Source organism: Hypanus sabinus, chromosome 23, assembly GCF_030144855.1.
Source record: "Hypanus sabinus isolate sHypSab1 chromosome 23, sHypSab1.hap1, whole genome shotgun sequence".
NCBI lineage: Eukaryota > Metazoa > Chordata > Chondrichthyes > Myliobatiformes > Dasyatidae > Hypanus > Hypanus sabinus.
In genome coordinates, this window is record NC_082728.1 from 25,620,393 (window position 1) to 25,646,965 (window position 26,573).

The window sequence follows — 26,573 nt, forward strand, 5'->3', positions numbered from 1 at the left end:
CTCTTGAGAAAGCAGTGGTGAGTTGCCTTCTTGAACTGTTGCTGCCCTACTGATGAAGGTTTCCCATAATGCTGTTGGCAGGAAATGCCAGTGTTAACAGTCAACGCTGATCAGAATCAGGTTTATTATCACCGGCACGTGACGTGCAATTTGTTAACTTAGCAGCAGCAGTTCAATGCAGTACGTAATCTAGAAGAAGAAGAAGAAGAAATAAATAAATAAATAAATAAATGGATTGCATTATATGTAGAATGAATAAATTTAAAATTGTGTAAAAACAGAAATAATATATATTTAAAAACTGAGCTAGTGTTCATGGGTTCAATCTCCACTTAGGAATCAGATGGCGGAGGGAAGAAGCTGTTCCTGAATCGCTGAGTGTGTGCCTTCAGGCTTCTGTACCTCCTACCTGATGGTAACAGTGAGTAAAGGTCATGCCCTGGGTGCTGGAGGTCCTTAATAATGGATGCCGCCTTTCTGAGACACTGCTCCCTGAAAATGTCCTGGGTACTTTGGGCTCGTACCCAAGATAGAGCTGACTAAATTTACAACCCTCTGCAGCTTCTTTCGTTCCTGTGCAGTAGTTCCCCCCGCACCAGACAGTGATGCAGCCTGTCAGTATATTCTCCACGGTACATCTATAGAAGTTTTTGTTTTTGTTGACAAACTGATGAAGAAGCGGCAATTTATTTGGAAGCTATGATGATGTGTGACTTGGAGGGGTTCAGAAGGGGTGGGGTTTGCGCTCTTACGTCTGAAGCCCTTGTTCCTAGTCCCGGGGATGACAGGTTCAGGAGATGCAGCTGAGGAAAGTAACCGAGCCTTCACTGGGAAGCAAGCATCCCTTCTACTTATTGGAAGACTATTTCAGTAATTTGTTAAATCTTTTGTAATCCCATTATATTTAACTGTATATTGAAGGTTTGTTTGGGAGGTACACTAACAAAAGGACGGCATGCATCTTTCAAAATTATCTGAAACCATCAAATCAAGAGCTTGAGCACAGCACTGAGAATATCAAATCATTATTGAACACACCTACTGAACGTTTCCCTTGAGAGCAATAATCCTACTGAAAGGGGATGGATCAGAGCAGGGAACATAATGGGATTGACCCCTGCATCAATCAATGAAGTAACATTATTAATTATCTTTTCCTTTCCCCCAAATGACTCATTCACCCCGACCTGTCACTTACACATGAAATGATTTGATTCCCTTTTGAGAGGCAAAAACATGTCAGAAATAATTAAACCAAATTCAGTAAACAAAATTGGAGAACATTTCTATTGGTAAGTGAAAATCAAGTGTTCAAAACCGGCCCATCAAAAGAGAAATAGCAGGTTGCAGAGGCTTTTGATCATTGATCAGTTTACAAGCACAAAGAAAATATAATTTGTTCCTACCCACACTCACTATTACTCCTCCAACCCACCCAGCACCACAGATCTCACCACTCCATAGTCCATCTCTTTGACAGGCATTAAGGGCATCACTGGTTCAGACATTTCATTCTGACCCATCTCTGGAGATTCAGAATCATAATCAGGTTTATTATAATCGGCAAGTGTCACAACATTTTTTAACTTAGCAGCAGCAGTTCAAGCAATACATAATATCGAAGATTCAGATTCAAAAACATTATTGTCTTTCTAACCGTACATCAGCTCTGCAGGGCAGAATGAGACAGCGTTTCCCAGGAGCAGTGCAATCATAACATAACGAATGTAACACTAAATAATAAACATAACAATAATTAGTAAAACACAACAGCCACATGTCAGTTAAAAACAAGTTATAAGTGTCCAGTGCAAGTTAAAAGTGTCCAGAACAGAGTCAGGTAGAGCAGCTATTTAGCAGTCTGATTGCCTGTGGGAAGAAGCTGTTTAGTAGCCTTGTGGTTTTAGTTTTGATGCTCCTGTAACGTTTACCTGATGGCAGAAGAACAAACAGTTCATGGAGAGGGTGTGAGGGGTCTTTAATGATGTACTGTGTCTTCTGGAGGCATCGACTCTGAAAGAGGTCTTGGACAGAAGGTAGGGAGACCCGAATAACCTTCTCTGCTCCCCAAACCACCCTCTGCAAGGCTTTTTTGTCAGCAGCACTGCAGCTGGAGTTGTGATGCAAAAGGTCAGCACACACTCAACCACTCCTCTGTAGAATGTAGTTAAGATGTTAGTGGGGAGTGATGCTTGTTTAAGCTTCCTCAGAAAGTGCAATCTCTGCTGGGCCCGTTTCACAATCCCAGAGGTGTTCCTGGACCAGGTGAGATTGTCCGAGATCTGCACCCCAAGGAACTTGATGTTTTCCACTCTCTCCACTGTGGAGCCGCTGATGCTGAGGGTGTGTGCTCAGGCTGAGACCATCTGAAACTGACAATCACCTCCTTGGTTTTGGTGACATTAAGCATCAAGTTGTTGTCACTGCACCAGCTCTCTAGGTGTTTGACCTCCTCCCTGTACATTGTTTCATCATTTTTGCTGATGAGCCCCACCACTGTGGTTTCATCGGCAAATTTAATGATCAGGTTCTCCTTGAATCTGCCTGCACAGTCATGTGTTAGCAATGTAAACAGCAATGGGCTAAGCACACAGCCTTGTGGGGATCCAGTGCTCAGTGTGATGGAGTCAGAGATGTTCCTGCCAACACAGACTGACTGTGGTTTCTCTGTCAAGAAATCCAGAATCCAGTGACACATGGCAGTGTCAAGGCCAAGCAGCGACAGTTTCTCCACTAGCCTCTGCGGGATGATGGTATTGAACGCTGAATTGAAATCAGTGTACAGGATTCTGGCATAAGTGCCTTTGTTGTCCAAGTGAGAGAGAACTGCTTGTGGTGTGGTGGATATTGCGTCCTCCGTAGAGCGATTTGGATGATAAGCAAACTGTAGAGGATCCAGTGACAAGGGGAGGCTGGCTGTGATATGAGGCTTGACAAGCCGTTCAAAATGTTTCATCGCTATGGGGGTCAGGGCGACGGGACGGTAATCATTCAGACAGGCTACAACTGATTTCTTTGCTAAAGGGATGATTGTGGAGGTTTTGAACCATCTGGGGACAAGGGAGATGTTGAAAATGTCTGTCAGGACGTCTGCTAATACATTAGCACATTCCCTGAGAGCATGTCCAGGGATGTTGTCGGGACCTCCTGCTTTTCGTGGGTTAACCCTGCCAAGGGTCCTCCGTGTTTGCTCTGAATCAAAGATTGGAGCCGGCTGGTCAGATGATAAGAAGGGACTGGCTCTCCCCCTTACTGTAGTGTTTGATGCTTCGAAGCGTGCAAAGAATTTGTTAAGCCTGTTTGGAAGAGATGCGTCACTGTCATCAGTTTTCTGCCTGATCTTGTAGTCTGTCAGAGCTTTAATTCCCTGCCATATCCGTCTGGTGTCACCTGTGTCACAGAAGTGACCATGTATTTTGCCCGCGTAGGCCCTTTTCGCTTTCCTGATCCCTAGTGAAAGCGCAGACCTGGCTGAGCGAAGCGTACTCCTGTCCCCCGATCTGTAGGCTGTGTCACGGGCCTTCAGTAGTGAACGCACCTCTGTTGTCATCCATGGCTTTTTATAACCAGGTGCGGTGAAGGTTTTCATCACAGTGACATCCTCCGTGTATTTGGCTATGCAGCTGATTACTGCCTCTGCATACTCCTCAATGTCTGTATGGTCATCATAGGAGGCTGCTGTCTTGAATATGTCCCAGTCTGTGTGCAAAAAAGTCTTGCAGTGCTGAGGCTGCTCCTTTTGGCCAGACCCTTATCCGTCTTTTCTCTGCTCTCACACGTTTAAGCAGTGGTTTATATGCTGGTGTTAACATCACAGATATGTGGTCAGAGTGGCCAAGATGGGGGTGGGGGGGCTGCTTTGTATGCCTGTGGTGTGTTTGTATAAACGAAGTCCAGTGTGTTGTCTCCCCTGGTTTTGAAATCCACATATTGCAGGTATTTAGGGAACACAGTCTTTAAGCTGGTGTGGTTAAAGTCCCCAGCAATCACCACAAAGCTGTCAGGCTGTGTAGTCAGTGGCTCGCTGATGGCTTTATGTAGGCCTCCCAGTGCTTCGCTAGCATTAGCTTCAGCATTGGCACTGGGAGCTACGTAAACAGCTGCCACAAGCACGATGGTGAATTCCCTCGGCAGATAGAACGGCCGGCATTTCATAATGAGAAATTCAGCCAGTGGTGAAAGAAAAAGAAGCAAAAATAAAATAATAATAAATAAGTAAATCAATTACTGTACAGTACACATACGTTGCATAGATTAGAAATTGTGCAACTAACAGAAATAATATAAAAAAGTGAGGTACTGTTCATGGGTTCGATGTCCATTTAGGAATCAGATAGCAGAGGGGAAGAAGCTGTTCATGAATCGCTGAGTGTGTGCCTTCAGGCGTCTGTACCTCCCACCTGATGGTAACAGTGAGAAAAGGCCATGCCCTGGGCGCAGGAGATTCCATGAACCGTGAAGGCATTTGCTTTCAATATCATCCATATGGAGCAGAGGTACAGGAGCCTGAAGACCCACATTCAATGTTTTAGGAGCAGATTCTGCCCCTCCACCTTCAGATTCTGAACATTCCATGATCGCCACCTCACTACTCTGCTTTCACAATATTTATTTATTTATTATGACTTTAAGTAATCTTTATGTCTTACACTGCACTGCTGCCAAAAACAGCAGATTGCACAATATATGTCAGTGATGATAAATCTGTTGTGATTCTCTGCTCTAGGCAAGACCCAGTTCAGTTGCCTCTTGAACATATACAGAGGTTTGGCATTCATCGCCAGCTGACAAGTTAGTCCAGATCGTTGATCCTAATTTAAACTTATCTCCCTTGCTTGTTTCGATTTGTTAAATTGAAATAATCCAAAATAAGTACTCTGCTTAGCCCTCTGATTACTTTATAGATCTATGATGACCGCATCTTACTGAAAGAGGGGACTGAAGCTAAAATACTGATTTTACTTTCCCTCTGCTCACTTGGTTGCTGCATTGAATCTCCAGAATTCATTTCAATTTATGAGTCTTTTGGCAACATTGCCTTTTCTCATGACTCTCTATTGAAATAAGTGGCTGACCTTAGTCGCTTATTAGATGGACTGAAGGCAGAAAAAGAAAGAAGACAAGAGGTCAGTGATAGAAATTAACGGATTCAATGCAATGTTGATAGGTCACAAGAGAAGTAATTACTTTGGATGTGAGTGGAACTAGCTGAATTGGGAAATGAAAGAAAGTTGTGAAAAATTATTGACCATTTTGGAGCATGGGCGAGAAACATATCGCACTTGCAGAAGTTAATAGTACTGTTTATCATTTGGAGTGAAATTCAGACAATTGTGAACAGCTGCTTTGCAGAGAGAAGGGAGATACGGACATGGTTAAAGAGTTCAAGGGTGCGTTCAGTAATGTTTATGAAAGAGAGTCAAGACACAGGGAAGTGAATTTGCTGAAATATCAGGTGGATGTAACTCAAATGCTTGAATGATAATGATGTAAAACAGGGCTTGTTGGTTCAGTACTGCAGCCTCATACCCCCAGCACCATTAAACCATAAAACATAGGAACAGAATTAGGCCATTTGACCCTTCAAATCTGCACCATCATTTGATTGTGGCTGTTTTATTTTCTCTCAACCCTATTCTCCTGCCTTCTCCCTGTAACCTTGGACACCCTGACTAATCAAGAACCCATCAACCTCCTCTTTAAATATACCCAATGACTTGGCTTCCACAGCCCTCTGTGGCAATGAATTCACCATCCTATAGCTGAAGAACTTCCTCCACATCTCTGTTCCAAAAGGACATCCTTCTGTTCTGAGGTGTATTCACTGGCATTGGAATCTTCCGCTATTGGAAACGTCCCCTCTATCTAGGCTCAGAGTTCCCAACCTTTTTTATGTCATGGAACAATAGCATTAAGCAAGGGGCCTGTGGACCCCAGGTTGGGAACCCCTGATCTAGGTCTTTCAATATTTGATATGTTTCAGTGAGGTCGCTACCTTATTTTTCTGTGAGTACAGGCCCAGAGCCATCAAATACTCTTCAAGCATTAACCCTTTCATTCCCAGGATCATTTTCGTAAACCTTCTCAGGTCCCTTCCAATGCTAGCACATTGTTTCTTAGGTTTGGGGCACAAATTTCTTAGATATAGGGCCTGAGTTCAATTTTGATCCCTAGCTATCCATGTGCATTTCCCACCTTGACCCTGTGGGTTTCCTCCCATATTCCAAATTTATACTGGTTGAGAAGTTAACTGGGCTTGTGTAACTTGCCCATAGTGTGGATAGGTGTTAGGAGGATCAGGGTACAGTTAATGGGCCTATGAGGGAGGTTACTAGGAAATGGGTTGGGGAATGGGATTGTTGTTTGCTCTGGGAACTGGCACAGACTCAGTGGACTGATTGGTCTTGGTATGTCAAGTTGTATACATCAAGTTAAAATGAACACCACTACCTATTTTATATGCTCCTGAGGAAATCCCAGTGTGGGAAATCAAGAAAAGGACCATCGAAAACTAAGAATGTTTTTTAAGCCCATTGATTGCACCACAAAATGACAAGGAGTTGGCCTGAAACTTAGAGCCTGATGAAACTGTTCTCAAAACAACAGGAAGAATACAAATCATATAATTCCTTTTACTCAGTAAAACATCCCAAGGTGCTTCATTGGGGTACTATTGAATTAAAAACAATTGACACAGGTGCAAAAAGAAATACTTGGGTGAAAAATGAAATGCTTGGTCACAGACCTTGGATCACCTTTATAGGAATGGAGTTTGAGGCAGGAATCTTGAGAGCTTAGCACCTTGATATCGAGAAGCAAGTGTTAACCAAAAGTGGAAGAGGATCTGACAGTTGGAGGAGATTACAGACATGGTGAGCAGATTCAGAGCAAGGCTGTGAATTTTAAAGTCTTCTGGCCCAGAGGTCATGGGTGAATGAGACTTGGCAGGAGATGGGATTTGGGCAATATATTTTGAGAGGAGCTCGCCATCGTCTTAGCAACCAATCATATTAAAATTTGGCAGAAGACCAGCACATTTAAATCCTGGTATAGTTGCATTTTTTCCTTAATGATGCTATATAAGTTTGTTAATTACTTAATCAAGGTGCTGCAATACCATACGTTATCAATTGAGGATACAAAAATAATCAAGAACAATCTTAATCTAATAGTAACCTGGAGCTATTTCTTTAAAGCCTATATATAGAATTATCTTGGTGCCAGAGTCATTGAAACTTTAATTTCCTAATGGCTGATCTGCTAATGCTTGCAACCATTAGCATGATTGCATATTCTAAGAAAAGACATGAAGAAAAGGTTTATAATGGGTGTTATTAAGTGCTGAATTACATCTAGATTTACCATGCAGGAATCATTGAATCTCATTGAATTATATCAGGAAATAATGTTTAAATTAATTGTTATCTATTAAGCAGCTCAATGGACCTTATGGTTTCTTTAGGACAATTCCTATTACCAGTGTCTTTAGTATTTTTATGGTCACGCTAAAATGGAGTCAGAGATGAACCAGTTATTGTGTCAATACACTGGGCCTTAAAGATAGTAAAATGTCAGTGAAGCTTCTGCTTGTGAGTTGCGTGGGGAAGTAAAATCCAAGTCTTGATCACTGGTCTGCCCTATGTTCAAGGGAATATTGGCATTTGTTTCCTGTGCCGATGGATACATCAGGTCTCTTTCTAGAAGTCTGCATATGTTTTTGTTGTTGAATGGCAAAAATATCCATCTCCTGATCAGAACTCCTTCCAGTACTCGCTGACTTGCTTCTCAGTTGAATGAAAGCCAGTTGAACAAGGTACTGGGCGGCATCTGCTTGCAATAAAATTAAACTTTAGTAATCTAATAACAACTCATTGTCCACCAATACTTTTCATAGTGTCACTGCAAAACATTTTAATATCTAGCAAATTAAGATAATTCAACTATAAGCAAAAGTCAAGTTGCAAGAACTACAGAAGTTCTTAAATCAATATAGTTTAAGTTTCAAATGACTTTATTCGTTTTTAAATTATTACCACACAACTTATACAGGGAATATGCTAAAACACCATGCCATGTGATCTTGTTCTCACTTTCCATGTTGACTGTAACTGTTAGATTTTTGGCTGAGAATGGAACAGTTCAAAGGTTAGTTTTATGATCTTTCTACTATTCTCTTAGCAAATTAAATTGTTAATATGTAACCAGTTTTCTTGGAATACCATTTGCTTTGAAGTCCAATTCTGTTGAGCCCAAATGAAATCGAGATTTTTTTTGTGGGGCGGGGGGGAAGAAATTATAGTCTAAAAGAGCAGTCTTGTGCTTTATAGCATTTAGATAATATAACTTTTCATGTTGTTGTAAAGTAATAAATCGGCTGTTCAGGACTGCCAATTAATGCCACTAAACACAGTCCTCAGTTTGGGTAAAAAAAAACTAATCAGTTGGGTGAAGTCATGGGGAATGGTAAGCTAGCGCTGTTGCTGCCTCTTCCTCCTTCACCTGAAAGCCAATTGCTAATCAAGGCAATAATGAACAGTTAATTAAATGTATTCAACAATATTGATTGGTAGCCAAAACTGAAATCAGTATGTGGTAGCTAGCAAACATTGTTAAAATGAGTTTCTCCTAATGCAGAATACTTACATCTGAATGATTCCTCGTCTCAACTGAGAGAACTTAACAATTCCAGTGGTAATCTGTTTGTGAAGAAACTTACAGCCAGGAAAATCCCTCAGTGTTTCCCATTATGGAAGGGCTGCAGAAAGCTGCCTAAGTGTCAAGTAACTGCAGATTTCTCAGAAGGTTCTTCGATACTCTACCTTTTAGTAACGTTTAAATTTATTACAGACATTTGTCAAGAGATCTTTCTTTGTCTAAGACTAGATTCTAAATCAATGCTCTCTGCAGCTTGAGGCTTTTGCATTCTTTTCATACACTACCACTTATAAGGTCGCTATCTGGAACTTAGAACAGAGTTTAAAGTATTGGCACAGGGTTTGATCTCAACCTTTAAAATGGCTGTTCTCAGCACTCTTGTGTACAATCCGGGAGTCCTGAGTTCCATGTAGATCAGTAAGGTGTGGATGAGGTTTGTTGAATCAGTCTTCATTTAGTTCATTAATTTTAATTGTTGGCTTATCTATCTCCAGTTCATGTCTATAGTACATTTACATTACAAGCAAGATGGTACTCAGGGACAGGGTAGGACCACTCAAGGGAAAAGGAGGGAATTCATGTCTAGAACCAGAGGAACTGGGCAAGGTACTTCACTTTGTTGGTCACCAAGGAGGACATGAGAATAATGAGATCAGGGAGGGGGAGCTGATATTCTAGACCATGTTGATATCAAGGAGAAGAGAGGGTCTGGTCCCTCGAAGAGCATTAAGGTGGATAGGTCTCAGGACCTGATGGGATCTATCCTAGGTTATTGCCAGAGAGGAAATTGTTAAGGCCTTAACAAATTGTTTTCTGATTAAACACAAATAAGGTCTTAGAGGCCTGGAATCCAGACAGTGCCCTTCCTCTGGTTGAAAAGGGCAAGGAGCCAAACCAGAAATTTGTAGCCTTATGTCATTAACAGGGAAATTATTGGAGAAGATTTTGAGGAATGGGATCTACTGAGAAATGGAAAAGCATAGATACATTTCGGGTAGTCAGTGTGGGTTTGTGCAGGAGAGATCATACCTTACAAAGTCATTTGAGATTTTTGAGGAGATGACAAACATGATTGACTAGGGTAAGACCAGTAGATTAATATACATGAACCTTAATGAAGTTTTCAACAAGGTCCCTCATGGTAGGCTTATCCAGTAAATTGGATTAAAAATCAGCCGATCCTTAGAAGGCAAAGGGCAGTAATGGAGAGGTATTTTTCTGATGAGAGCTCGGCAACCAGTATTGTTCCGCAGGACTCAATTGCGACCTCTGCTGTTTGTGGTACGCATAGGTCTATGGCAAGCACAATCTCAATGGCTCTTCACGTGGCCTTAGATCACGTGGACAGTAAAAAAACCTATGTCAGGGTGCTATTCGTTGACTATAGCTCCGACACCATCGTTCCTACAGTCCTGATCGATAAGTTACAGAACCTGGGCCTCCGTACCTCCCTCTGCAATTGGATCCTCAGCTTCCTAACCAGAAGATCACAATCTGTGCAGATTGGTAATAATAATTCCTCCTCGCGGAATATCAACACTGCCATGCCTCAGGGATTTGTGCGTAGCCCACTGCTCTTCCCTCTCTATATTGATGACTGTATGGCCAGGTTTAGTTCAAATGCCATCTATAAATTTGCTGATGATACAACATTGTTGGCAGAATCTCAGATGAATCTGAGAGGGTGTACAGGAGCAAGATATACCAGTTAGTTGAGTGGAGTCGCAGCAACAACCTTGCACTCAACCTCGGTAAGATCAAAGTGCTGATTATGGACTTCAGAAAGGGTAGGATGAGGGAACAGGAACCAATCCTCATAGAGGGATCGGAAGTGGAGAGAGTGAGCAATATCATGTTCCTGGGTGTCAAGATCTCTGAGGATCTAACCTGGTCTCAACATATCAATGCAGCTATAAAGAAGGCAAGACAGTGGCTATATTTCATTTGGACTTTAAAGAGATTTTTTCAGAATCAGGTTTATTATCACTGGCATGTGATGTGAAATTTGTTAACTTAGCAGCAGCAGTTCAATGCAATACATAATCTAGTAGAGAGAGAAATAAAATAAAACATAATAAATAAACAAGTAAATCAGTTACATATATTGAATAGATTATTAAAAATGTGCAAAAACAGAAATACTGTATAATAAAAAGTGAGGTAGTGTTCACGGGTTCAATGTCCTTTTAGGATTTGGATGGTAGTGGGGAAGAAGCTGTTCCTGTCATGGCCCGGTTCGTGTAATCCACATTCTGGCTCACAGTCCGGTCCGTGGACTCCAGACTCCAGGTCGTCCAGTGTTCCCTTGTCTCATTTGGGCTTAATTGTAGGCACCTGATTCTCATCTTGGGGCCAGGAATATAAGTGGCCCTGGGTTCAAGGCAGGTTGCTGGTTTGTCTTGTCCTGTCCTCGTCTCTCTGTGGAGTTTGTCTTGTCAGTATCCTGTCCTAGTCTCTGTGGAGTTTGACTTGTCAGTATCCTGTCCTCGTCTCTGTGGAGTTTGACTTGTCAGTATCATGTCTGTGTGGGTTTGTCCTGTCGGTATCCTGTCTTCACCTCCATGGGGCAAGTCAGGCTGTCCTTGCCGTTACCCTGAGGTTGGACTGTTCCCTTCCTTCCCTCCGGAGCCCTGCCTGCAACCTGTGTCTGGAGCCTCGCCCTGTTTGGAATTGTCTGTCTGTGTCCACGCCTTTGCTAGGTAGGTCTGGCTGTTTTGCTGCTACCTAGTGTTGGGAACTGTCTCATTGTGTACAGTGTTCTGTGTAATGAGTCTCGGCCCTACGTCCTGTACCCAAGGAGGGGTCCTGGCTCGGTGTTCCAAGTTCCTGTCTCTCCCTCGGCTCTGTGTTCTGCGTTCCTGTTCTCCCTCGACCCAGGGCTCTGTGTTCTCGTCTTGTCAATGTGCCTCGCCCAGCCTAGGAGTACCTTGCCCAGCCTGGTGCTGCGATTCCCTCGTGCTGTGCTGGGGCTTCCTTGTCCAGTCTTGTGCCTCTCCTCGAACTATAGCCACGTCTTGTCCTCGCCTGCTTCTGGAGTCCGAGCCTGAGTCAAGACCCAGGTTCTGGGTCCTTGTCCAGTCTCTGGCTCGGAGTCCAAGCCCAGGCTCCTAGTTCCCAGTTCCATGTCCTGGTTCTGCTATCCTTGTCAAGTCCTAGCCCAGGCCCGGATAGCTTGTCTCGTCCGGGGCCTATGTCACGTCCAGCGTCCTTTCTTCCTCACTTCCCTTGCTTCCTTCTCATGCCTAGTCCTGTTCCTGGGAGTTCAGTGTCTGTGTTTTGCTTTTGGGTCCACTCCCTTCGCCTCCCCATTATGACAGTTCCTGAATCACTGAGTGGGTGCCTTCAAGCTTCTGTACCTCCTACCTGATGGTAACAGTGAGAAAAGGGCATGCCCTGGGTGCTGGAGGTCTTTAATAATGGACACTGTCTTTCTGAGACGTCACTCCCTAAAGATAGTTTGATACCTAAAACACTTGGTAAGCTTATACAGATTGACCATGGAGAGCATTCTAACAGACTGCATCACTGTCTGGTATGGGGGACACGGAGGAAATGGGGCTGTGCTACTACACAGGATCAAAAGAAGCTACAGAAAGTTGTAAAATTAGTCAGCTCCATCCTAGGTGCTAGCCTCCGTAGAATCCAAGGCATCTTCAAGGAGTGGTGCCTCAGAAAGGTGGCATCCATTATGAAGGATCCCACCACCCAGGGCATGCCCTCTTCTCATTGTTACCATCAGGTAGGAGGTACAGAAGCCTGAAGGCACACACTCAGCGATTCAGGAACAGCTTCTTCCCCTCTGCCATCTGATTTCTAAATAGGCATTGAATACTACCTCATTATTATTTCTTTTTTTGCACTTATTTTTAATTCATCTATCATATATATTTACTGTAATTGGTTTATTTTCTATATTTATCATGTATTTCATTGTACTGCTGCCGTGAAGTTAACAAATTTCACGACATATGCCAGTGATAGTAAACGTGATTCTGATTCTCATAAATGATAGATGAAAATATAGGTGGACTGTTTATTAAATTTGTAGATGACACCAAAATTGCCAGAAGGTGAGGATGACCTGATAGAAGTATATAACCAATTGTTAGCAATATATCGTAGAGAGCATCCTCTGTGGGTGTATAAGAACTTGGTATGGCAACTGCTCTGCATGTGGTGCAAGAAGCTGGAGAGAGTTTTGAACGCAGCTCAGCACATCACGGAAGCCAGCCCCACTTGCTGAACTCTCTCTACACTTCTTACTGCCTCAGTAAAGTAACTAGCATAATCAGACCCTAACAACCCTGGACGTCCCCCCTCCCCTTCCACTGGACAGAAAGTACAAAAGCGTGCACCAGATGGTTCAAGGACACAGTTAACCCTGCTGTTATAAGTCTATTAAGTGGTTCCCTGGTTTGATAAAAATGGACTCTTGACTTCACAATCTGTTTCTTTAATATCTTGTTCTTTGTGTTTACAGTACGAGCACTGCAGTTTCTCTGTAGCTGTTACAGTTTATTTTGTATTGTTATTGTTTAACTTTGTTCTGCCACAATGTGCTGTGCACGTTGATCAGAACGAACAGTAGAGAAGACAGGCTTTTTCATTGTACCTCAGCACATGTGACATTATAAACAAATTCCAATTCCAGTTATATAAAACGTCGAGAGGCACATCTTTTCTCCAGGGTGCATATGCCAAATCTAGAGAGTATAGATTTAAGGTGAGAAGGGAAAAGTTTAAAAAAGATTTACAAAGCAGGTTTTTTTTTTACTCAGTGTTAAGTACCTAGAATGCACTGCCAAGGAAGTGGAAAAAGCAGAGGCCATAGCAATGTGTAAGAGGCACTAAGACAGCGCATGAACAGGTGTAGGATTGAGGGATATAAACTATATGCAAGTAGATTTGCAATTTGAATTGATGTGGTCGGCTCAGGTGTGCTGTGCCATGCTGTGCTGTACCATTCAAGGTAACCACTACCATCTCCATTAAATGAAAATCAAAAATAGCTGCATACACTGGAAATCTGAGATAAATGCAGAAAATCACGGAAATAATTGTTGAACGCAAGGTAGTATCTGTGGAAACAGGAAAAGAGTTAATATTTCAGGACAGAGACCATTCATCAGAAAAGGAAGTGAATCTTAATTTGCAGAAAGATAGCAGAAAGAACTATTCCCATTCAAGAAACATTCACCAGCAGCTAAGCAGATGGAACAAGGCTATGGTGATTTATGAATCCTGATATCTGGATATTTTCTTTTTCAAGTCAGCTAATGCAGCTTTTGGGTTTCATTTATGTTTTCACATCTAATGGTTTTGCCAGAGCTGTGGAGAAGTTTGAAGGATCCATAAACTTAATGCTGTTACTGTGTTTACTTTGTAAATATCTTGCCTCCATTAGCAGCAAATGTATCAGAACTGCCCCATCTTGGGCATATAGATCTTACCTCTTGGCCTATGGTCTAGAATAATTAAATTTCCAAAATTTCCAGCTGAGTCTCTTCACCGAAGATCTCTCTGTCATCCCCTCAAGATGGCACAGGGGCATATCTAGAAGAACTACTGCTTCACAGCACCAGACACCTAACCTCAGATTCTGTCTGTGTAGAGTTTACACGTTCTTCCTCAGACTAAGTTTTTTCCACGTGCTCCAGTTTCCTCCCACATCCCAAAGAAAGTGTGGGTTGGTAGATAATTGACCACAGTCAAATGGCCCATGTGTGTGGGTGAGAGGTGAGATTTGAGGAGGTGATGAGAATGTGGTGACAGTAAAAGGAATTACTATAAATTAGTCCTGGTACAATCACAACAATTTGCAGCTGATGCCCTCAAAACCACGAACATGCATATCGACTTCAGGAGAAGTGTGTTTCCTTTCCATCCACTCATCATCAGCAGCGCTACAGTCAGCACTGTTTCAACATTCAGGTTCCTGGGCATCACAGGATCTCACATGGGAGAACCACATCACCTTCATTAGCAAAAAAGCTCAGCAGAAGATGTTCTTCTTGTGTTGATTGGTAAAATTCTATCTTCCCCAGAACATACTGGTGCAATTCTACACTGTCATCAGAGAGAGCGTCCTCACATCAGCCATTACTGTCTGGTTTGGTGCAGAATTGTCTCAACATACGAAAGCTACAGTGAATGGTCAGGACAGCAGGAAAGGCCTCTGTCTGGAGTGTACCATTACTGCAGGATTTGTATGCATCCAGGACAAAGAAAAAGTCTTTGTGGACACTACCAACCCAGGAAAGCACTTCTCTTCTAAAAGCTACCTTCTGGAATGTGCTATTGGGCTATTAAAACCATCTTTAAAATTTCTTACCCCTGGGAATTAATCTGTTCAACCATTCTAGTTGGTACCCGCCCCCTATCTATTACCTCAGTCACTGAACTAGAAATACTTTAAACCACTTTCTACAATGAGTTTTCATTGTATTTATGCAATTATTGTCCATATCTGTGCTTATAACTTTATATAATTCGTTATAATTGTTGAAGGCTGTTGTTTTTTGCACCAATACCCCACAACAAATTCCTAGTATATGTAAATGTACAGTATATGGCAAATAAAGTTAATCCTGATCCTTGATAAATGGCCAGCACAGAACTCAGTGAGCCAAAGGGCCTTTTGCCATGCTGTATCTCTCACGGTTCCATAATTTATGACTCCGTGTCCAGCCACCACCCACGAAACTGCTCTGCTGTTGGTGAAGGCAGGGACGAGAAGATGCAGTTGGTCACTGGAGGCAATTTGGGCAACAATGGGATCCAAGTTGATAAAGTCAGAAGTTCAATTACCCCTTCTCTCCACGAAGTTCTTTAACCTTGGCCCCACAACTAAAAAACGGCGCAAGCAATTTTTATAAAAATTCTAAAAAAAAAATCACGAGTAAAATTTGAAAGCATGTCCTGTGATGACTTGTAAAAAAAAAAATGGATAAATATGTGTGACTGTCTTATTTGTTTTTTATTTAGAGATACAGCACAGAATAGGCTCTTCTGGTCCTTCGAGCCACACCGCCTAATCTCAGATATAACGGGTCAGCATAGCAGTTAGCATAATGCTTTTACAGCCACCAGTGGTGACTAATGGGGGTTCAGTTCCCGCTGCTGTCTGTGAGGAGTTTGTACATTCTCCCCGTGATTACGCAAGTTTCCTCCAGGTGCTCCGGTTTCCTCCTCTATTTCAAAGATGTAAGGGTTAGGATTAGTGAGTTGTGGGCATGCTAACTGGCAGCTGAAGTGTTGCTGCACTGGTGGGCTGCCCAGCACAACCCTCACTGATTTGATTTGATGCAAACAATGTGTTTCATTGGTTGTTCAATAAATGTGACAAATAAAGCAAATTTTTATCTTTAATAATGAATATTTGATAATCAAGGGAGGTTTACAAGGCACTTTCTTGTCATCACAAATCACCCTTGATGTTTCTCTTGAGCTAAACCTTCCCCCTTCTCCTGAGTATATTTTACCCCCTTCACTCTCTCCTTCCCCTTTCTATTTTATTCTTGTATCAATACTGATTGAATTTCTTATCCAGTTGTTTTCAATCAAATGGTGAAAAGGTTTTTAAGAACCATGCAAATCAATAGTATTGATTGTATGAATTCTAAAAGGAATTCCTTAATTCTAATCCTAGCAATGTGGCAGGTTCATGTTATTCCCTCACTATTAAATATCTGGTACAGTTGCAAATCTACCTGTTCTCTTCAATCCAAAGCTAATGGCAACTTTTCCTTTATGTGAAGCTCCCTACAGATGCAAACAAAGCTGAAAACAATAGGAAGGCCTTTTAATTTCAACAAGTAATAAAAATGTAGTATTATTGATGTGCTGAAAGGTTGATAGTTGATACGTGGTGTTCCATTTTTAATGAAAACTGCAATGTAGACGATCCTTCACTGAGACAGTAATGACATCTCCAAAGTATTTTGTTGCAGGCACTTAGTCTACTCCTGTTTCAGAGCTTTAGATAATATAAATTACATACTTGTGCAGAGTTACTCATAAAAATGCTTCATTGGCACTATATCTTTTACTATCAGCAGGTATATAAGTTCTCTACATAGTATTTTTGATTATGAAAGATATGATTTGCTGTGAAGTGTAACAAAATTTAAAGGTCAAAGTTAAAAGTAAATCTGTTTTCAAAGTATATATATGTCACCATTTATTATCCTGATTCATATTCTTACAGGCATTCAGAGTAGATACAAAGAATACAATAGAATCAGTAAAAAACTACTCACAAAGGCAAACAAATTGTGCAAATACAAAAAGAAAATAAGAAAAATGATATAATAAGTAATAAATTATATTGAGAATATGAGTTGCAGAGTCCTTGAAAGTGAGTCTATAGGTTGTGAAAACAGTTCAGTGTTGGGGTGACACACACAATCTGCTGGAGGAACTCAGCATCTATGGAAAGAAGTACTGTCGGTGTTTCAGGATGAGATGTCGACTGTACTTGCATAGCTGCTGCCTGGCTTGTTGAGTTCCTCCAGCCACCAGCATTTTGTGTGTGTTGCTTGAATTTCCAGCATCTGCAGATTTTCTCTTGTTAGTGCTGGGGTGAGTTGTCCACTCTGGTTCACGAGCCTGATGGTCGAGAGGTAAAAACTGTTCCTGATCATGGTGGTGTTGGACCTAAGGTTCCAGTATGGCAGCGGTGAGAAGAGAATATGGCCTGGATGCTCTTTATGGTAGATGCTGCTTTCCTGCGACAGCACTCCTTATAGATGTGCTCAGTGATGGACTGGCTGTATTCACTACTTCTTTTAGACTTTTCCATTCTTGGGGATCAGGGATGCAATGCTAGCTGGAGCACACTGACTCATCTTTAAGAAAACAGCTGAACTAAACAAGCTAATTAATTAGGTGCCACCCAGCGTGATTTGAGTATCTCAGAAACTGCTGATCTCCTGGGATTTTTACGCACAATAGACTCTGGAGTTTACAAAGAATGGTGCCAAAAACAAAAAAAAATCCAGCGAGTGGGTTTAACAAGATGTTTTCAGCCACTCATTGGATTTTTTTTTTGTTTTTGGCACATTCTTTGTAAACTCCAGAGTCTGTTGTGCATAAAAATCCCAGGAGATATTACTGTCTGAATGGTGTCAAGTTAGGAAAAGGGGGAGTACAATGAGATCTAGGTGTCCTTGATCATCAGTCACTGAAAGTAAGCATGCAGGTACAGCAGGCAGTGAAGAAAGCTAATGGCATGTTGGCCTTCATAACAAGGGGAATTGAGTATAGGAGCAAAGAAGTCCTTCTACAGCTGTACAGGGCCCCGGTGAGACCCCACCTGGAGTATTGTTTTCAGTTTTGGTCTCCAAATTTGAGGAAGGACATTCTTGCTATTGAGGGAGTACTGCAGAGGTTCACGAGGTTAATTCCCGGGATGGCGGGACTGTCATATGTTGAAAGATTGGAGCGACTGGGCTTGTATACACTGGAATTTAGAAGGATGAGAGGGGATCTGATTGAAACATATAAGATTATTAAGGGATTGGACACGCTAGAGGCAGGAAACATGTTCCCGATGTTGGGGAAGTCCAGAACCAGAGGCCACAGTTTAAGAATAAGGGGTAGGCCATTTAGAACGGAGTTGAGGAAAAACCTTTTCACCCAGAGAGTTGTGGATCAATGGAATGCTCTGCCTCAGAAGGCAGTGGAGGCCAATTCTCTGGATACTTTCAAGAAAGAGTTAGATAGAGCTCTTAAAGATAGCAGAGTCAAGGGATATGGGGAGAAGGCAGGAACAGGTTACTGATTGTGGATGATCAGCCATAATCACATCTGCTGGCTCGAAGGCACAAATGGCCTACTCCTGCATCTATTGTCTATTGAGATCAGCAGTTGCTGAGATACTCAAATCACCCTGGGCGGCACCTAATTAATTAGATTGTTTAGTTCGGCTTTTTTCTTAAAGACTTGCCGAGTGTGCTCCAGCTTGCCCTGCACTCCTGATTCAGAGGCACTGGTGTTTCCATATCAGACCATGATGCAACCAGTCTGTATTCTCTCCTCTGTGCATCTATAGAAGTTAGTTAAAGTTTGCGATGACATGCCAAATCTTCTCAAACATTGAGGAAAGTAGAGGTACTGCCGTGCCTTCTTTGGAATGGCATTTGGCCCAGGACAGATCCTCTGAAATACTAACACCAAAGGAATATAAAGTTACTGACCCTCTTTCCCTCTGATCTGCTGAGGATTGGCTCATAGACCTCCGGTTTCCTCCTCCTGCAGTCAATGATCAGATCTTTGGTTTGATATATTCAGTGATGCTAGAAAAGTGTGAATCCTATAGAATTTTGTCTATTTCTGCATAAATATGAGGTAAAATGTGATCAATTCTTCACGCGTCCTAAAACTAGATAAAGAGAACCCAATTAAATAAATAACACAAAAAGCATTATACTTATTCATTTATTTATTGAGAAAGATGATGCAATATTACATGTATTTGTTGGAAAAAGTATGTAACCTCTGGGGTAATGCCTTCATCAAAAGCTATTTGGAGTCAGGTGTTCCAGTCAGTGAGATGAGATTAAAGGTGTGAGATGCAGAGGTGCCCTGTCCTATATAAAAAAAGACGCACAAAGATTACTGACAGAGCCTGCTCTTGAGAAAGATCTGTTCATGTGCACCATGCCTCAGTCAAAACAACTTTCAGAGGACCTTAGAAAAAGAATTGTAGAGATGCATGAAGCTGGAAAAGGCTACAAAAACATTTCTAACGACCAGTGTGTTCATCAGTCCAGAGTAGGAGAACTTGTCTTCAAATGGAGCAGACTCAGTACTGTTGCTACTCTTCCTCAGAGTGGGCAGCCTGCAAAAGTCGTACCAGCAGCACAATGTGCAACACTGAAGGAGATGAAAAAGAACCCAAGGGTAACAGCAAAAGATCTGCAGATATCACTAGGGCTTGCTGAAGTCTTTGTTCATGTATCCACTATAAGACAACACAGAACAAAAATGGTGTTCATGGAAGGACACCATGGAGGAAATCACTGCTCTCCAAAAAAAAAACCATTGCTGCTCATCTCAAGTTTGCAAAAGACCACCTGGATGTTCTACAATGTTTCCGGGACAATGTTCTGTGCACAGATGAGACAAAAGTTGAACTTTCTGGCAGAAATGCACATTGTTATGTTTGGAGGAAAAGGGACACTGCACACCAACACCAAAATGTCATCCCAGCTGTGAAGCATGATGGAAGGAGCACCATGGTTTGTGACTGCTTTGCTGCCTCAGGGCCTGGACAACTTGCAATCGTTGAGGGAACAATGAATTCAAAATTGTATCAAGATATTTTACAGGAGACTATCAGGGTAGGAGACCCTCACCTGAAGCAAAATAGAAGTTAGATAATGCAACAGAGCAATGATCCAAAAGACAAGAGTAAATCAACAAAAAAGTGGTTTAAAAAGAAGAAAATTCGTGTTTTGGAATGGCCAAGTTAAAGTCCTGACCTTAATCCTATAGAAATGTTGCGGAAGGACCTGAAGCAAGCATTCATGCAAGGAAGCCCATCAACATCCCAGAATTGAAGCAGTTTTGCAAGGAGGAATGGCCTAAAATTCCTCCTAACCGATGTGTCGGACTGATCAATAGTTACTGGAAATGGTTGGCTGAAGTTATTGCTGTACAAGGGGGTCACACCAGCTACAGAAAGCAAAGGTTCACATACTTTTTCCAACAAATACATGTAATATTGCATAATTTTTCGCAATAAATAAATGAACAAGTATGATATTTTGTGTTATTTATTTGATTGGGTTCTCTTCGTCTAGTTTTTGGAATTACGTGAAAATTTGATCACATTTTACCTCATTTATGCAGAAATAGAGAAAATTCTACAGGGTTCACAAATTTTCTAGCACCACTAACATTGAAGCAGCTGAAAATGTTATCCATTTACCTTTCTGTTTAGGTTTATTATAACTTGTTTAGATTTATTATATTTAGTATTTAAATATAATTAGTTTAGAATACAAATTTAATTTAGTATTTAATATGAGCAGTTTGCGTTGCATAATGTGCAATATACAGTGGATGAGGCAGCTTGTTGATTTAAATAAAACCTCTTATGAATCTGCTACACATAACTCATCTTGCAAGACCAAAACAAAAATCTGCAATTCCTACAATTTTAATTCAAAGCTGTCAATTGAGGAAACGTCACTTGCGGAGGAAGATACTGCTATCACTTCAAAGGGGCACCTCACATACCAGAGGATAATACTCTTGCATCGTCCCCTTCTGCAGGAAGAACGCTCTTTAATATGGCTTCCTGCAGTCTAACTTTTCTGAAAATTGACCTTGTTGCTAAAATTAACTTTCAAAACACGAGGTCTTGCTGAAAGTTCTTTTGTTTAAGCAGCAACTAGTGGAACTACTTGAAGTAAAGAGGCCTCAGGTTGGTTCTCTAGCTGGATTAGCATGCATGTTACAGTACTCTAAGAAAATGAGCCAACATTTCTGCTTTCTCTGGAATCATAAGGTTGGCAAAGAAAAAAAGTTATTTATTTCAGCTGACAAAGACATATTTAGGCCAACCTTGCTTCTCAGCCATTGCCTTAAATTTTTGGACAGAAGATATTCTGCAAATGCTGGAAATCCAGAACAACACACACAAAATGCTGGAGGAACTTGGTAAGTTTGGCGGCATCCATGAAGAGAACAGAAGAACCTAAGAAAAAGGAGCTGGAGTAGGCCATCTGGCCCAAAGAATAGATAGTCAACATTTCAGGCTGAAATCCTTCAACAAACCTGAGTTGCTCCACCATTTTATATGTGTTGCCTCAAATTTATCATATTTTGCTGTTTAGAAAATTAAATGCTCGATGCTGTCATTTTTAGTGCCTCATCATTATCTTTAGCATAATCGAAAATCTGTATTTACCTGGAGAAAATCATGGTGACCCTCCAGAAAATGGAGCGGATCCTCCTGACTTCCTCGTACTGTAAAGTGATTTAATTTTACTCAAAATCAGAATCAGGTTTATTATCACTGGCATGTGATGTGAAATTTGTTAACCTAGCAGCAGCAGTTCAATGCAATGCATAATATAGAAGAAAACAAACAAAATAAAATAACAATAATAATAATAAATAACTAAATCATTTACAGTCTATGTATATTGAATAGATTAAAAACCATGCAAAAAGCAGAAATACTATATATTTTTAAAAATGAGGTAGTATCCAAATCTTCAACGTCCATTTATGAATCAGACGGCAGAGGGGAAGAAACCGTTACTGAATCACTGAGTGTGTGCCTTCAGGCTTCTGTACCTCCTACCCATTGGCAACAGCGAGCAAAGGGCATGCCCTGGGTGCTGGAGGTCCTTAATAATGGATGCTGCCTTTCTGAGACACCACTCCTTGAAGATGTCCTGGGTACTTTATAGGCTCGTACCCAAGATGGAGCCAACTAAATTTACAACCCTCTGCTGCTTCTTTCGGTTGTGTGCAGTAGCTCCCCCCCCCTCCCCCCCCCCCATACCAGACAGTGATGCAGCCTGGAGCATTGCAGCAGAATTTACTGTAGACCACATTATCCCTATTGTCCTTTCACTGGGTAATTCTTGGATAACTTGGTTACTCCAGCTCAGTTGTGGTTTGGGATATCCTTTAAGTAAGTCAGTGACTTGCCTTCATGCTTACCTCCACCCCACTCTGAACTACTGCACTAATCTTCACCCTTTCCAGCCCAAATCCACAATTTCCTTGAGTCCTTTATTCTCCAGTCATCCACATCTCCTCCACCATCATTGACGTTGCTCTCACCCACATCTCCTCCATTTCCCACAAGTCTTCCCTCACCCCATCCTCTTCCCCACCTCTATCATAACTGTGATGGGGTTACCCTAGTCCTTACATGTCATCCCACGGGCCTCCATATCCAACACATCATTCTCCGCAAACTCCACCATCTCCATTGGGATCATAGCATTAGGCACACCTTTCCATCCCTCACTCCCACCCCACTTTCCACATGAATCACTCTCTATGCCGCTCCCTTGTCCCTGACCTTCCGCACTTTAAGAGAATGAATTTCTCATATTCTTCACCCCTTGAGTGAGTGTGGTTTTTTACATCTAACCCTACTTATTTCTTAAACCTATTGCCTCTTATTATTGATGTCACTGATCTGGAAAATGGATGCCTTCTATTCACTCTATGGAGGTCTTTCATTATCTTTACTCAGTTTGTTAATTCTCTCTTCAGTTCCCTCTGAGCTAAAGAAAGTAACCCCAGCTAATCTTGTCTCTTGTGTTCTTCTTTAAGTTGTCTGACAATGCTAACCTGTCTTTTAATCAGTTTCACTGTGATATATGAAACCTGCCACATTCCGGGTCTTTTCAGGTCTTAGAAGACTGCCGGGATTAGGATTACAGTCTACAAGCACTAACAATGGATGTTAAGTGCTGTGAAATGAATCAGTATGTAAACCAGCATGATTTTCAATGGCTTAGCAAAAAATGAAAATGATTATTGACTTGTAGCATTGCATATTTTTTTTCCTTTTAAATATTTAATCTCAGAAGGATTTAATTTTCTGGGAAACCCAATTAGTAATTGGAGAGGATTGCACAGTAAAGGCCTGCCATGGCTCCAGGAATATAGGCAGAGCTCCCCATTAAATCCAGGGATTTTAGTATTTAGTACAGGATCTTGTAAATATTTTTGAGTTTGTTTTTCCCTATGGAGGTGGTTAGGGTCGATATATATGAGGTAGAAAGGAGATGAACCAGTACGTTGCTTCTAGGTTTTAATAAACAGAACAAGAAAATATAATCTTTACTTCTGAAGAATTTAATTCTCCGAAAACACAATTGATAACTGGGATGATATTCAATTAAAGATATAATTAAAAACTTCAAAATAGAGTTGAATGCAGGAATGCAAAAACTCAGGGAATAACCTTGGTTTATAGTATTTTACTCTTTTATTCTTGCCTGGGTTGAGTCCATTACTGTGACTTTAGCTAATATTTTTATAGGTTCTGTCACTGGTTTTAGAATTCTTGTGATCCCATTAAAATCCTCATTCTGACTATATATAATTCTCCATGTATAATTCTCTTCCTTATCTCTTTAGTTCCTTCCTCAGGACCAACAAATGTCTCTTCCCTTGCTGTCAATTCAAACAGTATCCTGGTCAAGTGGAACGAGGTTCCACAACAGAATCGTAATGGACTCGTCCTTGGCTATAAGGCAAGTTGTTATTACTCCTGATGGTTAAAGATTCATAAAAGTGAAGCATTTTAATTCAACATAAAAATAAGAACATAAAAGATATATATGTGTGTGTGTATATAAGTTGCCCTGAATATGTAGGTGAATGGTGAAATGTGGGGACAGTTGATTAGAAAATGGGACAATAAAAGAGTAGAATTGATGTAGGATTGCTGTAAGTGGATGGATGATTGGTCTGGAGGGCATGTTTCAGTGCTCTATCTTTCTGTGCCTGCACATTTCTCAAGCAACCTTGGAATGATACAGACAACCTTCTATAACTCCTTAGCTTCCAATCAGAAAAGACGTGCAAACATTCTGCCTCTGAGAATATTGTGAAACACTCTCAACCATATGGCCATGATTCCTCAGAAATAAATCTGCAATATTACATGGAAAGAGCACAAGTATTATGAGAAATGTTGACAGAAACAATGGAATATGCTGTACAGAGAGCTGAACAAAGTCCCAATGTCTTAAGTTTCCATGTGCTTCGTCATGTTGCTTTTTACTGAAACTATTGGCATTGTATCCTTTAATCTGTTCCATGTGACTATCTTGATGGTCACAAAAATTTCCATCTATTGAGGCACAATGAAATCAACTTAAAATCTGCAGGCATCTTCCTATACTATCATAACCTTCTCATGGAAAAGATTAAAATGCTAAGTTTGCATTCTGAATAATAAATCAGAATTAAATTGTTTTCAGTTTATAAAAAGATGAATATGTAATATTTTTTAATTTTCATACTGTGTGTGCATTTTACTATATTTGAATATAGGTCCTTTACAAGGAGAAGGACTTGGAAGTTCCTATGAAGTTCAAGACCATTGAAGGCAACACTACACACGCTGTTCAACTTACTGACTTGGGGAAGTTTGTGCTGTATGAGATCCAAGTCCTTGCTTTTACCAGAATTGGAGATGGAATGCCAAGCTTCCCACCCATTCTTAAGAGAACCCTAGATGATGGTTGGTATTTTTTCCATGATAAATAAAGCAGATGAATGATTATAAACTCCATTTTCATTTTCCAATCAGCTGAGGTCTGATAATAAACATCTTATTCACACGGCTCTACAAAAGCAGAACTCTCCCATTCAAAATTTGATTAACCTGCAGAAAAGATGATGAGAATATTGTTTCCTCATTTTTCAGTGGATTTTTCATTTGCTCTTTTGTCTGCTCGGATACACTCCAACTGTAGTGCAATGCACAATGATTGTTGACACCACAGCTCCAAAAAACAGCTGTTTTCATTTACTTACAGATTAGCCAGGCTTCATTAACCCAGTTCTGCTAAAATATTAAGGGCCTTAAGGACCAACATTCAATCTGCAAAGTTTGCTTGTCATCTCTATAATTTCAAGAAGCACCAAATATGTCCCCAGCCTTCCCTACCTACATAGATCAGGACCAAGGCCATTCTTCTCATCCTATCCTGAGGACCATTCCTGGTTGCTGATCTCCACTGCAGCTTAGTTTGTACTATAGTGCTGCATTTGTGAAATTCAAAGTTCAAAGTAAATTTATTATCTAAGTACTCATATGTTACCACATACAATGTTAAGATCTAAATTCCATGCTCCAAGGAACAGAAATGTCAACCCACAGGAGCAAGGAGAGTTGTGCTGACCATTTGCCTGACATGTGACTTCCCTAAAATGCCGGTATTCTAAAAGTGCATTCGTATCCCGACAAGGGCCTGTTTGGGAAAAGTCGCGGCAAAAACATGGCTGTATACCCCAGAAGGATTGTGGTCTCCTTGCATGGATGTCATGTCTGCCATGGACTCCTGTCCAGATCCTTCTGATTCCCTCTCCCAGCCTCAACAATTTTTGTTTCATCCACTTGTTTCACTAGGCATACCAGTGGCTAGGAGAATTATGGAGCATTCATGAGGTCTGCCTTCAGGAATCACCATGCCTGTGCTACATACTGAAGACTACGAGAATTTCCAGTACAATATCAGTTTTACAGTCACTCAACAATACTGTTTTGTGAATACCAAACATGAAATTCTCACTCGTCCTGCAACCTTCCGTAGTAACTTTAAGGCTACCCACGATGCTGTTGTGCCGCCCAGAAATGGAGCAATTTCTGAGCAGTGGTGATGACATTGTCTTGATTACTGTCACTGTCTTATCATCCATTGCTTGAGGTTTAAACTAATCCAATGCAAGTCAAAAAAAACCCAGCATAAACCTTTATTTATAATGCTGTCAATCAAATTATAATTCCCATCACTTTACAATTGGACACTTGTCCAAGTATTTACTAATTTGGAGCATTTTGACAGCCAACATCGATCGGACAGCAAAACAGCATAAAGTGAGTTGGTAGAGTAATTAAGTTTTCATAATGTTGCTAGTGGCTGGCTTCAGCTGTTGTGGTTGGAGTCATGGTGACATTGGGTTAGGCTGTAGAGATCAGAATCAGAGTCAGGTTTATTGTCACTGTATATGATGTGAAATGTGTTGTTTTGAAGAAAATTCAGCAGATATACTTTAATTTTTTACTGCCTTATTGAACTCTTTTTTTTTATATACCAGCTACATTCAGTTATAGCATTTTAGTACACTTCAAAGAAGTATTAATTTGACATCGTTAGTATTTTACTCCCTCTTCTCATGTTGGGCGTGATTACGTAAATGATTGCGTG

The 26,573-nt window shown here is 41.0% G+C and overlaps 1 protein-coding gene across 5 annotated transcripts in view; it reads left to right on the plus strand.

Annotated features, from left to right (window-relative positions):
- Window positions 1-26,573, plus strand: part of sdk2b (sidekick cell adhesion molecule 2b) — a 943,317-nt gene that overhangs the window by 703,376 nt on the left and 213,368 nt on the right. For all 5 annotated transcript variants that reach the window (XM_059948548.1, XM_059948549.1, XM_059948550.1 and 2 more), the window contains 2 exons: window positions 23,773-23,888; window positions 24,694-24,883. In XM_059948548.1, coding sequence (XP_059804531.1) covers window positions 23,773-23,888; window positions 24,694-24,883 — 306 coding nt within the window. The remainder of the gene's footprint in view (window positions 1-23,772; window positions 23,889-24,693; window positions 24,884-26,573) is intronic.